The sequence below is a fragment of the Elgaria multicarinata genome, chromosome 2, assembly GCF_023053635.1.
Source record: "Elgaria multicarinata webbii isolate HBS135686 ecotype San Diego chromosome 2, rElgMul1.1.pri, whole genome shotgun sequence".
Lineage (NCBI taxonomy): Eukaryota > Metazoa > Chordata > Lepidosauria > Squamata > Anguidae > Elgaria > Elgaria multicarinata.
In genome coordinates this window covers 127,210,842-127,224,526 of record NC_086172.1, presented here as the reverse complement: position 1 = coordinate 127,224,526, position 13,685 = coordinate 127,210,842, and the positions used below count along the sequence as shown (strand labels likewise).

General features: G+C 42.7%; 1 protein-coding gene across 1 annotated transcript in view; it reads right to left on the bottom strand.

The window, feature by feature from the left end:
• Positions 1-13,685, bottom strand: part of RGS6 (regulator of G protein signaling 6) — a gene marked incomplete at its 3' end in the record, with an annotated part of 266,689 nt that overhangs the window by 41,533 nt on the left and 211,471 nt on the right. Inside the window, exons 8-12 of the mRNA XM_063117616.1 lie at positions 9,580-9,656; positions 7,013-7,094; positions 5,275-5,349; positions 2,251-2,349; positions 667-728 (exon numbers count right to left, since the gene is read on the bottom strand). Of these exons, the coding sequence (XP_062973686.1) occupies positions 667-728; positions 2,251-2,349; positions 5,275-5,349; positions 7,013-7,094; positions 9,580-9,656 (395 nt within the window). The remainder of the gene's footprint in view (positions 1-666; positions 729-2,250; positions 2,350-5,274; positions 5,350-7,012; positions 7,095-9,579; positions 9,657-13,685) is intronic.

Sequence of the window (13,685 nt, the reverse complement as noted above, 5' to 3'; positions counted from 1 at the left end):
CAAAGCATGGTCTAGAGGACTGGGAGTAAGTGTGTGTGCACCTGCGGTCCCTCCTCCCCTTGTGTGCTGGCTTAACAGAAAATGTCCTGGTTTGTCCAACTAAAGTTTGCAGTGAAGTCTGAACAGAGAAACTGTGATCTGAGCAAACCCTCCAAGTCAGAATTGCAGACCAGGATCAAACTGTGCTTTAAGGTAGATTCCTGCAATGAGCAGGGGGTTGGACTTGATGGCCTTATAGGCCCCTTCCAACACTACTATTCTAAGATTCAATGATTGACAAATTCAGGAGTAGTCTATTAAATCAGCACACTGTGGGGAGAGGGAGTATGAATGGGTTTGGAGGACACATTAACCCATGATGGCTTAATTAACCCATGATGGTTATCATGGGATAACCATGTCATGGGAATTTTTAAAAAACTCATGTCATGGGAGTTTTTAAAAAAACACCATGATGGCTTATTTCACCAAAATTAAAATGGTTTGGAAAACCAGAGAATGTAAAGTCTGGATGAAGCCAATGAGTCTAAATCTTTACCTTTTGCAAATATTGTATTTAATCATTTGGGAGAGAGAAATGGTATTTAAAACAGAGAAGCATAACAACAACAGCAACAACACGAATGACAACATAGCAGCAGCAACAAATATAATCAGGACTCTCACCTTTCTGCTACTTTAGACATTTTTAAACAGTGTCTGTCTATCTGCACGTTCAGAAATGTTATCTGATGAAAGAAAAAGAAAACAATTCTTAAAGGCATAGTAAGTATGCACTGTGTGTTATAGTCATGTCCCTGACTGTATTTTTATGGTTCAAATGCCTTGCATCATAATATATTTTATTTTATTTATTTATTTATTTCACTTATATACCGCCCCCATAGCCAGGGCTCTCTGGGCAGTTTGCAGAAATTCTAAAATTAAGATAAAAACGAGTATACAAAATTTAAAATTCTAAAACACAGAACATACACACATAAAGCATTAAAAACCATTAAAAAAACCTAAACATGTGGGTGATTAAGATGTGCCGCCATATGCCTGGGCAAAGAGGAAAGTTTTCCTGGGCATTCTGATGTGCACTGGGAATGCCAAAGGAAGTTGGTGGCTCCAATGTCAGTGGGGCAGTTGATCTGCTTTGGGTTTCAGTCAGAACCAGTCAGAACCCTAAAGCAGCTATCCAAGCATAAGCTTCCACAGTCACTGCAGCTTTTGGATCAAGCTGACTCCATGAATGCCAGTGCCTCTGAAATAAACTGACCTGCTTCTAAGTCAGGGAGTGACTTAGGATCACACAGGGATGTGTTAGGATCAGGGAGTCCTTGATACCTCCTAGCAAACTACTACAGCACGATCGTCAAAACGGGCAGACAAGACATAAGCCTTTGTTAATCTGGTGGCGACCACCTTAACACTATTGAGGCATCTGATCCCAACCCCCATGTGATTAGAATTGCATGAGGGAGAGCAGGGAACAAGTGTGCTAGATCTTCTGCCTCTTTCCACCTACAGCGGACAGCCTGCTCTAATTCTGCAGACTCCCCGTGTGATATGGAACTCCAGTTTGTGTTAAACCATTTGGGCAGCCTACACAAGCAGAACAGACTTTCTACGGCAGATGCTTCATACTCCAACTCACAGAGAGCAATGGAGGCAGCAGACGACAAAGGAGGGGGCAGAGCTAGAGTGGAAGCCCCTGTTCTCCCTCACCCAGTCCTAATGGCAGGGTTGGGAATCATAGACAGGTGTCCAACAGTGCCCTTGCATGGGTGGCCCGGGCATACTGGCAGCGGTAATGTAGCATTTCTTGAGGCAACTACCGAAACGAGCAGAAACACTTGTTTCTGGAAGAAGCAGGTTGTGCCCTTCCGGAAATGAATGTTTCCACTTGCTTTGGGGTTTGCTCCTGAAAGCGCAACTTCGTAGCTGCCAGTGGTAGGAACCACGTGCATGCTGCCATTGGTGCTGAAGCTAGCCATGCCTGCACAGCCACTGGTGGGCTGGCTGTGTGCATGCCACTACTGGTGGCATGCCTGGATCCACACAAGGGCACCATTGGATCCAACCCAGAACACCCAAATAGGGCTATTCTCTACACAAGTGCTTTCTTTTGAGGGAGGGACAAGTTCCCAGTTCACGTTTACTCATGGTTATCTGCCACATGTGGTCCCAAGAAAATAGAAAATGGAAGAAATATGAATGTATTACTCAAAAGGAACAGGAGCCATTTCAAAGCTGATTGCTTACTTGCTTCCGGACGTCGTCTTTTGTTGTTTTCCGAACTGGTTGGGAGGGCATATGTACAGGGCTTTGGGACTGGCTGTCTTCTGTAACGCCATAGACTGACTGTAATAAACAGGCAAGAATAGTATAGTACATGGAAGATCAGCTTGTGGTTTTGAACACTGAAATTGTTAGCTATGTCTGTTTTAGGACAAAACACATTCCTCCCTTGATACTCCTGCCTTTGCTTTCCCTAGCCCACCTCTCCTCTACCTGCTAAGATTCAGATTGTACTGTTCGGGGTTTTTGTTTGTTTGTTACCCTATATAATGCCACAGACATTGATAGTTCTATATAAAAGCCTAAATGATCACATCTATGTGTGGGATTGTTATGACTGTTTATAACTGGTTCACACCATTTCTCTACCTTAATATAGGGCAGAGAAACAATTTATATTATCTTTCCCCTTTGTTGAGGTAGAGAAATGGTGTGATCTGAGCCTCAACTCAACAGAGTGTTGCATGGGGAACTCAGTTGTGTGATGGAACACAGGAGGGTTGTCCAGTACTGGATGAACTCAAGCACCTGGGCTGGATCCAAACTTAGGCCTTAGCTAGACAGGGCAAAATCCCGGGGCAATTCTCGGGATAGTCCCTGTGTGTCCACATGATGCACAAGGGATCCCAGGATCAGGGAGGGATGATTCCTCCTTTGCCCTGGGATCTTGCCCTACCCTTTAGGCCCAGTTTTTCTGTGGGCTGAGCCCGAGACCGTGGAACGTATGGCTGGGGGCCATGGTTTACTTACCTTCTGCACATGAGCACTCGTGTGCTCTGGTGTCTTTAAAAAAAAATTAAAATGGCAGGCGCGACACCTCTCCCTCTGACGTCGCCTCACGCCACGTGTGAACAGAGGGGGATCTCACGATAAAAACATTGCAAGAAATTCACCCCTCCATTCCACAATAACAGGTAGGTCTAGCTAAGGCCAAAGTCACACTTAGAGTAATCCCACTGAAATACATGGGATCTAACTTGGTCACGACTTAGTCCCACTGATTTCAATGGGTCTACTTTGGGTATGATTAAGACTGGATCCAAACCTTTATTAGCAATTAGTTAACAAATGCAGTGTTCAGAGTATGGTGTGCATATGTAGCAGTTCTATGTCCACAAAGAACAGAAAAGTATTTTACTCTTAGGGAAAAAAATATTGAAAAGCCACTGTGGAATCACATGGTGATGAAGGTTGACATATTTGGGACCTGGAAATTGTGATAGGGAATGGATGGGAAATACAATAACAGTGCACTACTATGCAAGTAAGTCCTCTTAGAAGACTAAGGGTACAATCCTATGCATGTTTAGATAGAAAAAAGTCCTGCAACTCTCAGCATCCTGTAGGACATTTTTCTGTCTAAACATGCATAGCACTGCACTCCTAAACATCTTATAGTAGTTATAAGTAGGGGTGTGCACGGACCCCCCGCTCCGCTTCACTTGCAGATCCGCCATTTTCCGGATCGGGCCGCTCCGCCCCGCCCCCGCTCCGCCCACTTCCGCTCCGCTCCGCTCGGAGCTCCAGATCCGGATCCGGAGCTCCGTTTCCCCCCCCCATAGGCTTGCATTGAAAGCTAAAAAATTATACAACTTTTTTTCTGTTCAAGTTAGAAACCTCATGTTTGGCACCATGACACCTCATGGGGATATACACACGCATGCCAAGTTTCAAAGCAATCCCATCATCCCCTGATTTTTGGCGAATTTTTGAAAATCGGGCACCCCACACACAACATCCCTGCGAGGTGGGCAGGGGAGGAGGGAGGGAAGGCAGGCAGGCATGCAGCTGGCATTTCTGGGGGCATAAGGAAGTGAGCCAAGGATAAGCCAGTAATGCATATAAAATGGAATAAATCAATCAATAAACAAAGGAGGGGTGGAATTAAAAGCCGAAAACGCAGTTTGAGCCGTGCGGTTGACCCGATTTTCACAAAAACATTGCACGTGAACCACAGCACGCAGAAAGTTGAGAGTAGTCTCAAAATGACCCCCATCCACGACTCTCTGTGCACAAGAATTTTCAGAACGATAGCTTAACCCCCCCCCAGTTATCCCCGATTCTTTCCCTCAATGCAATCCTATGGGCGAAAAGCCGAAACGCAGTTTGAGCCGCGCGGTTGACCCGATTTTCAAAAAAATATAGCACGCGACACGGACAACGCAGAGAGGTGAGAGTGGTCTCAAAATGACCCCCATCCACGACTCTCTGAGCACAAGAATTTCCAGAGCGATAGCTTCAAAAACAACATAGTTATGCACGATTATTTGCCGCAATGCAATCCTATGGCGAAATGTTTTCAAGATGGCGACCGGAGCGCTCCGCCTGAACTCGGAGCTCCGAAAAATGGTCGCTTCTCTTCGCCTTGCTTCTAGTGGGTCCACGGTCCGCTCCTACTCCGCCTCTGGGTAAGGCGGAGCAGGCCAATCCGCTACTGCTTCTACGCTCCTAATCGGAGCGGAGCACATCCCTAGTTATAAGGATATTATGTTTAGTTCAAAAATGATTGATGTAATAAGAAAAAATAATTTGGTGTCAGTCACTTACCCACATTGTTCTGAGACAGAGGGTTATTTTTCATAATTTTTGGTGTAAAATGGGTGTGGGACTTCCAGGAGAAATGAATGCTGGCGTGTAAACCGTGAGCTCTGGCTTTTATCACAGCTTTTATCGCAGTAATTGTAATTGTAAAACTTCCCTGCAACTTCTGAAATATCAGCCTTGTATGGTATGGGCAGCCAGCTAAAGACTCAAGGTGTAAAATGACTCAGGACAGATATTAACAACCAGGGATAGGCAACCTGGTGCCCTCCAGATGTTCTGAACTACAGTTCCTGTAAGCCCTGGCCAACATGGCCAATGGTCAGGGACTCTGGGAACTACAGTCCAAAACATCTGGAGGGCCATATAGGCCATAGCACTATATATGTCAAAAACATCTTAGTACACTTTGACATTCTCATCCGAAAAGTATGGGGGAAGTCTTGCCTTTTTGACTCTCTGTGGATTTTTCATACGGCGACACTTTCTGATGTCCATCTCTGTTGTGTTCACACAGCCTGGCTGAGAAAGATACATTTATGAGATTACTAGTTGTGTTTAATTTTCACACTGCTTCTGCTTTCTAAAAATCAGTAATTTTAAACACTGACCTATGTGGCTAGAATTGCCATCCTTTACTAAAGCCCAAAACTTATATTACTTTAAATTTATATCTACTGGTGATGTCTTTTTTCATTTTTACCCTAGAATAGTTGCAGAGGGTCAGTCCAGATCATAAAAGCCTCCGGTCCTGATCTGGATTGTCTCCCCTGCACCTAATTTAGATTTTATTTTATTTTTTAAAAAAAGAAGAAGATGTAACTATTAGATAAGGATTTTAAGTAACGTTTGCTTTGGCCCTAAAATACTGTTAAAATAGTTGGGAACTATTTTAAAGTCTCCAGAAGCTATTATGGAGCATAATAAGCACAAATTAGCCATTACTGAGTGCCAGTGCTGTTGCTCTTCTTTGTGTGGTCCATCCCTTTCCATTCATCACGCAAATGATGTCATTATAAAAGCACTTGTGCTCTATGCTGATGCCCTGCAGCTTAGAGAATGTGACCACAGGATTCCTCTCCACTCTTTTGAGATAGAAAAAGAGTTGGAGCAGGGCCTCCTTGCAATGGCTCATATCATACAGCAGACCTATTTTACAGCTGCATTCTGGTAGTGGGCGGGGCTGAAGGCAAAAGGGGATGGGGCTAAAATACCAAAGATACCAGCATATTTTAGCCAAAAGCTCTCCCTGCCAGTAACTGGGCCTTGGGAGAGGCATGTCAACCTTTTAGAATAAGGGGGAAAGTGCACAAAGACGAAAACCATCAAATAGTTGGCGGTCGAGGGAAAATGGGGCGGGGTAGGGGGAAAAGGGGCTTGGGCTGTCTGGGGATCCCTGAATGGCTGGATTGGGGACCCTAGAGGGTGGGATTTGGCCCCTGGGACTGAGATTCTGCATCCCTGCTTTAGATCTTCAGTGTAAGGGAGGGAAGAGGCATACCCACTGCACCATGCAAAGAGGAGGAACGATGCTGTTGATAACAGATGAACTGTTTAAGGCCCTCTGATTTAGACTGCAATCTTATGTATACTTCCTTGGGAGTAAACCCACTGAATTCAGTCAAACCTACTTCTGAGTCCGCAAGGACAGTAAACTCACTGAATTCAGTGTCTACATGGACAGGACTGTGAAATTTGGTGGTAACCAACTAACAGTCGCAGTTCCACACTACTGATGCCTGCAGCCCCTTCACACAAGCTGGCTTCCAAACCAGAAAGTCTTCAATTAGTTTCCTACTTCATAGAAACTGGTTAAGTGTGGCTAACAGCTGCAGAACAAGCCAAGGTGATGGCGCTGCTGCTTATTATTATTATTATTATTATTATTATTATTATTAATATAGCGCATTATTACAAAGTGCAATACATAAAGTAAAAAAGGTCAGTAGTTTACAAAAATACAATAAATACAATAATCCTAATAGAAAACCATATATATATTTCAATGACAGGTTTTAAACTGAAACTGACAATAAGTTCAGGAAGACTTGCAAAATGAATTGGAATAGTTCTATGCAAATCTATTTGTTCATCAGCTCTATCAATAAAAAACAGTCAGGAAGTTCTCTGGAGTGGCTACCACCCTAATCCTCCTGCACAACAGCAACAAAGAAATGAATCTTACCACTGGCCTATGGACATCCCAGAAGGCTCTTTCTTGACTATCCAAAATTTTCCTTTCTGTTTTATCTTTTTTTCGGTCGATTCTGAAACAACAACAACAACAGCAGCAGTCTCAGGTGCAATCTGGACACGTATGAGAATTCAGATTATCTTCGTGCTGAGTTTGGGCTAATGGAGGTATAAGAACAGCATAAATCCCTGCAACTGCCAGCCAAGTGCACAGCCGCTGTTCCCTCTGGGGATTAGAGATAACAAGAGGGTTCCCCTTCATACCACTCATCCTCCCATTATAAGACTTCCTTGTAATCTTGAATCACAGATTGGAAATAACAAGGGGATTTCTCTCCCTGCCTCCTCCCTAAGTCCCTGTTAGCCTTAAGGCCAGGGGGTGGGGTTTGGGGAGAAAGCCAAGCTTCCATGGGCCAGATGGGGAACCTCCGCAGGCCGGATTAGGCGCGTGGGCTGGAGGTTTCCCACCCTGATGCACAGCACACTACCAAATCAAAATCAAATCCCTCTCTACCCAATATACTTGTCTGTTAGGCTGAGGCAGTTAACATCAATAGGCTTTCCAGGAATCTTGTGGCTGCTAACTTTACACCAAAAACATGGAACTCACAACATCCTGTTGTGTGGGCTTGTCTGTATATTATAAGAGGCAATTGCCATATTTCCTTCCCCACTGCTGAAAGCCTTCCTTTAAACCATAGTTTGAGGTTATTCATTAGCAGTAAGCAAAAAGATGCCGAGGTTAAATGCAGCCTACCTTTAGCATAACCTGGGGGCATATGGCTACATATCCAATACGTAATTCCCTAGATTGGTTTTATTAGGGCTGTGTTACACCTGCGATATAAATCAAGTGCAGTGCAGCTAGGAACTAAGCTTTTATGCCTCCCAAATGTTGACAACAGCTGGAAGGGAAATATCAAATAAGTAATGACACAATGGCCACAATGGTTAAATCTAAGTACTTAATATTAGGCACATAAATCTAACAGAAATAGCAGCAATAGTTTAACGATGAACATCCACACTTATCTCTGTGGTTGACACTGACTAATGCGGCTCATTTAATATTGCCTGAGGCTTTGGGAATGCCCAATAGACGGGGGAAGAAAACTTGTCATAGCAGAGGGGCCATCAAATGAAGCTGGTTATGAACCGAGGAAAACCTCCACCAACTTCTATTCCAGTGTCAATGTTCAAATATGTACAGACATCATAAAACTAGACAGCATTGTAGGAGGCGAGAATTCGATTAAACTTTAAAAGCTTCCCCATGTTGATAAACTAATTTGTGGCAAGTGACAAGAGTATATCACTTAATTTTGATTCGCCTCCAAACGCTAGAGCCCTTCTTTTCATTATGCTAGCGGCTGCAAGGTTTAATGAGTAGATTAAGCAACTAAAGCTTCAGTAGATTAATTGTAGGGCACAATTGTCATTGACAAGGCTGGAAGTTTCGGGCACACATTTATTTTGAGAGCGTGGGGAGTCTCAATTCATAATAGGAAATGTAAACTAAAGAAAAAGATGGCCACACCTAACAAGGAGTGATCATCTGGGTTTATCAAGCTATAATTTCTCTCACATGATATCCCTCAATACCTCAAAAAGGCATTTTATTCTGTTTTTGTAAAACTTTATTGGCTTTTAACTTGCTGCCTCTATTGAGCCGTTCCCTGTTTTAATTCTAGTTTAACCAGCATTACTGTTAAATTGTTTTGTAGTGGGTTTTTTCCTGTGTATTTGATGAAAGATTTAAATTGTGTCAAGTGTTTCTGTGGAGATAGAAAGTGTGAGACATAAATTATGCACCTACATACATATAAGTTTTGCTAATATGCAAAATGATTGAATCAATTCATTTTTTAAAAAAAGCATGTGATGGCTCAGTAGTAAAGAATGTATAGTCACATACTAGGACTAGGACCTGATTTAAGCATTCCCAGTTGCATCTTCCATGTAAGGGACATAGAAAATACTTTGCATGGCTGTAGTCTTGTGGTGGTGGTGGTGGTAGATGTAACATTTGAATCCAGTTTTCCATATAATGGCCTAAATTGTGTGAGGAGTCCTCATGCCAGAGCTGCACATTCCTGGTGGCTGAGGACATCAGGAGAGATTCTCCTCACAAATGAAGCCAGCCTCGTGGGGAGGGGATTTTAACACTTCCGGTCCTTAATGGCATGCAGCCGCATGCAGTGGAGGCTGGTGGCTCTGATTTTGGTGGGGCTGTGAATCCATTTTGGGTTTCAGTAAGAACCAGGCAGAAATCTAAAGGAGCTATCCAAGGAGTTGAACCCAACTTTTGGGGATAGGGTTCAGCACCTTGGATTGCTCTTTAGGGTTCTGGCTGGTTCTGACTGAAACCCAAAATGGATTCACAGCCCCACCGAAATCAGAGCCACCAGCCTCCACTGCCCACATGGAACTGTTTTCCAGCTCCCTCCACACTGGAAGAGGAGGGGAAATTAACCCTGCAGCATGAGCTTGAAGAAGGAATTGTTAGCATTAACACATTCTTTCCCCACAATGTTAATTCGTTTGGTTTGTTGAACCTACTTTACTTGTGCTTCGGCTTGCATAAAGATGAATTCCCACTTTCTTGCAAAAGCTCTCTGAAGTCTTGCTAAGTTCTCCTAACAAGAGAGGAAAATAAGGAGAGCTACTCATTAGACCAACAACCATTTAAGAACCCTTGTTCATCATATCAACTTGAGAAGCTGGGGAAAATGGCAAGAACAGAAACAGAGTGCAAGACTTTGAGCTGTAGCAAGCTTTAAAAACAACTTTCTTGTATTAATGGGGCTGGTTCCATGCTAGTTTGTATGTTCCCTGATTTTATGGACCCCAATATTTTGCAAATTGTTTGGCTGCTGTCTGTTTGCTTTACACAGAAAGCTACATTAGTGTGAATGCATAAAGGAGAGAAGGGACAACCCAGCACTTTTATATTCTCATTGATTTAAACACTGAGAATATGTTTATGTGTTTAACACTCCCACTGAAATCAGTACCTAACTTTGGCTGAAATGTGCCCATACTATGTATCTCTTATGTGTATATAGTTTTCTGTATTCCTCATTTTTCCTTATGCATTATTGACAAGGATAATCATTTTGGTTGCTCCTAATAAAGTTATTTCCCAACTGCAGATCTTGGATTCATTAAACAGAGTTCATTTCTTGTCTTGTGCAACATGTTGGCTTGTATGAATAAACTTCATGAGCCAGGCATCACAGTGGATTGAATACTGAGTTCTGATAAATCTATCATGTGGCAAAATGTGCAGGCTAAATGCCTTTTCAATGGGATGAGACAGCTTCAGGCTTAAGGGATATATTTTGTTTTTTGTTAAAACCCCAATGTCCATCACCCCCAAGCTGGATGTAAAAGGAATCATACATCCAGGATAAGCGGAATAAAAATATAATCATGCACTTCTGTGTTGCTGCAGATTGGGAATTATAACACAAAGCTATAAAACTAGCCAGCAGACCTGCACAAAGACCTGGTCAAAGGCAACCAACTAATACTCATAGTTTAGAGATTAGGAATACTGAGGCTAAGAGAGAAGTGCTTAGTGCAAGGTCAGCCATGTTATTCCTTGCCATTTTTCTTTCTATTGTTAAACTATTGGTAGACAAGAGGGAGCTTTCAGATGGAGGGCTCTTGTGTTACCAATCAAAACACATTGTGCAGCTGTTCCGACTTTTCTTTCTTAATGGGTTTTTTGAGGGAAGAAAAAAGATAAAAGAAGTGGTAGGAAAATTCAGGAAGGCTACAAGTTGAAGATGACAATGCTTGTCCCCCCCCCCCCCCAAATTCTATAAATGAGACAAGGCGATTGCATGATAGCTGCCTCATCTGGAAGCACCCCAAAACACCAATCTGGCACAAATCATCCAGAGATCTACCAGTAGATCTGCCTACCCACAAAAATGATATGGCCAACTCACATATAGAAGATACAAAAAGAAGTTGAAAGCACAGGAGAAATGACACGTAGGACTTGATCAGACAAGGCGTTCAATGTGCTATTGTCTATTCCTGTTTGCACGATTTCTGAGCTGTCCACATGACATCATCATAGTTCTGCAGCTGCCCTATGATTCCCCCCTGCTTTGCCCATATTTTGTTTACAACAAAGACATGCCATTAATGTTTTCTGGCATGCCCCAGTACTGCAAAGAATCACTAGTGTGATCCCTGTTTTGGGGACCTTGCGACATTTCTGCGGGGACATGGTTGTGATGTTTGCTATGATGTGTCTGAATAGGTGTATGTAGTACAATTCCACTCCCCTTTTTGTCATTCTACTTCTGGTTGGTGCTCTCATTTTTTTTATTTTGATGGCACAGTACTTGTACACTTCTGGAGTTACCTCCTTTGGAAAATGCACATTTGCAAACATCCACCATAACACGCAATTCCTCCTTCTCATTTGAAAAAGTGTGTGGACAGGTGAATCGACTCACATACCCACAGAGGAGACAGAAGTGGGAAAAGGGAAATGGTAGTGGAGGGGTGGGGAAAACGTAGCAAGACGGATTAAAGGTGGACACGAGGACAGGAGATCTCATTACATACCAGTTCCAGGGGAAGTGGGCAAGTGGAAAACTTCAGCAGTGTGACAGTGTGAAAAACTGAAATACAATGAGCAGCGCCTGCAAGAAGGCTACCCATGTGATCAGGCCGATAGTGGTAAGGAAAGAAATGCAAGAATAGAAGCAAAGACTCTGCAATAATACATTCAATGTTTTGTTTACAGTCATAGGAACTACAACCCACCCACCCCTTTTTAAAAGTAGTATCTCTAATTTTAACATGAGCCTCTGTTAAAGCCATACACCACTCTTATCTTTAATTAGCTGGGCGAATGTTGATATGATTGCTCATCATGTGAGCTACGTGCCTGAGGAAAATGAAAGATGATCTAATTGTCTGGCATTGTCTGATGATTATCTCTTTCAATAGGCTCTGGAGTACAGTATTTAGTGCCATGCCTTCTCTGCATGTATACTCAAGCATGACCGTGGGTGCTGAATAGACCCTTTGTTGATTCATAAAAAACCTCTATACCTTGCACAATTGACTAGCTGACAGTAAGCAAAAATTTATAACTAAATTTATAAATAATGACGGTGGAAATGTGTGGGAGTGAAAACACTGGAAAAAATTTAATACAGTGTGTGAAGATTTTTATATACTGTGGTTGGTGGTTAGAGTCAACTGGAAGTTCTGCATGAGTTGCAAGGATGGAGAGTGTATCTGTTTGGTAATCCACACTGAGTGCCAATTTATGCCAGAATAAGAGGAACATCCGATGTGTGTGTGGGAAATTGTGTTCCCTACCATCGTGTTGCCTCAACAGGGGTGAGCAGCTTCCTCTTCTTCAGGTCCTCTGGGAAGAATTTACTTCAGCCAGCAAAAACTAGATTAACACCTGTTACCCAGAGGACCTTCTCTTCTGCCGCTCCCAGACTGTGGAATGGCCTGCCAGGAGAGACCTGCCAACTCAACAGTCTTTCTGAAGATAAAAAAGCAACAAATACTTATCTCTTCCGGCAGGCCTACCCGGTCGAATTTTAAGATGTCTGGCTGTTATTTTAATTAAGGATTAGTTTTATATGTTTTAATCAGTTTTATGTATTTTATAATATTTTTGTATTCTATGTTGTTCTCAGTCTTGATCCAGAGGGAGAGGCGGGTAAGAAATATATATATATATTATTATTATTATTATTATTATTATTATTATTATTATTATTATTCACATGGGGGAAGAAAGAGGAAGCAAACAATGACCACATGACCCATTCAGTGGGCATCCCCCCCCGCTTCTCCTGCACACAGCAGAAAATGGCGGCAAGTTTCATTATAGCCCCCAAAACTGGATTTGATAAGGTTCAGTTTGTGATGGAAAAAGAGCAGAAGCAGCGAGAGACGTGTGGGAGGAACAGTGCATGCATCATCAAAATGCCCTGCAAAGAACCGTGAGTAGCCAGTCATGAGCATACGATAAAACACTAGTCTGAAGAAACTCTAAATCTCCACTGTAGTTCATAGGCATTGAACAAGTGAAAGAGCCTGAATGCCTCAGCATTTTAAGAGTTATATTACTAGTCTTTGGTATTTATTGTTTTTTATTTATTAATTAATGTATTGCATTTCTATACTGCCCAATAGCCAAAGCTCTCTGGGCGGTTCACAAGAATTCTCTGGCTGGTTCAGAGTGCTTCCAGATGTGGATTTTTCACCACAGTAATTTTGCCTCTAAAGCAAATGAATGAGGAAACTCACTGGTGCAGTAAACTGATTTGTGTAAGTATGGTGTAGTCAAAGTTTTGGATGGTGACCTGAGACCATTTCTTCTCTTGCCCCAGCTATGAAGGAAACCTGGTTATGTAAATGTAGCAAGAAGTTATGATTCAAGCGGCCTCATTGATGGAACAGATCAATGGCCTGTATCTAGTCCAGCAATGGGCAGCCAGATGCCCATAAATGGTACTCCAATACAAATGGTATTCAGACGTACCCAGGAAGCTAGTATCCCCACCAAGATGAACATTGGTATGCTTGGGTTTGACTGACTGAGAACCAAGACTGAACCCATCAATGAGACAACCACATAAAGAAGGCTGGTGAAGTTGATCAAGATGCCAGCT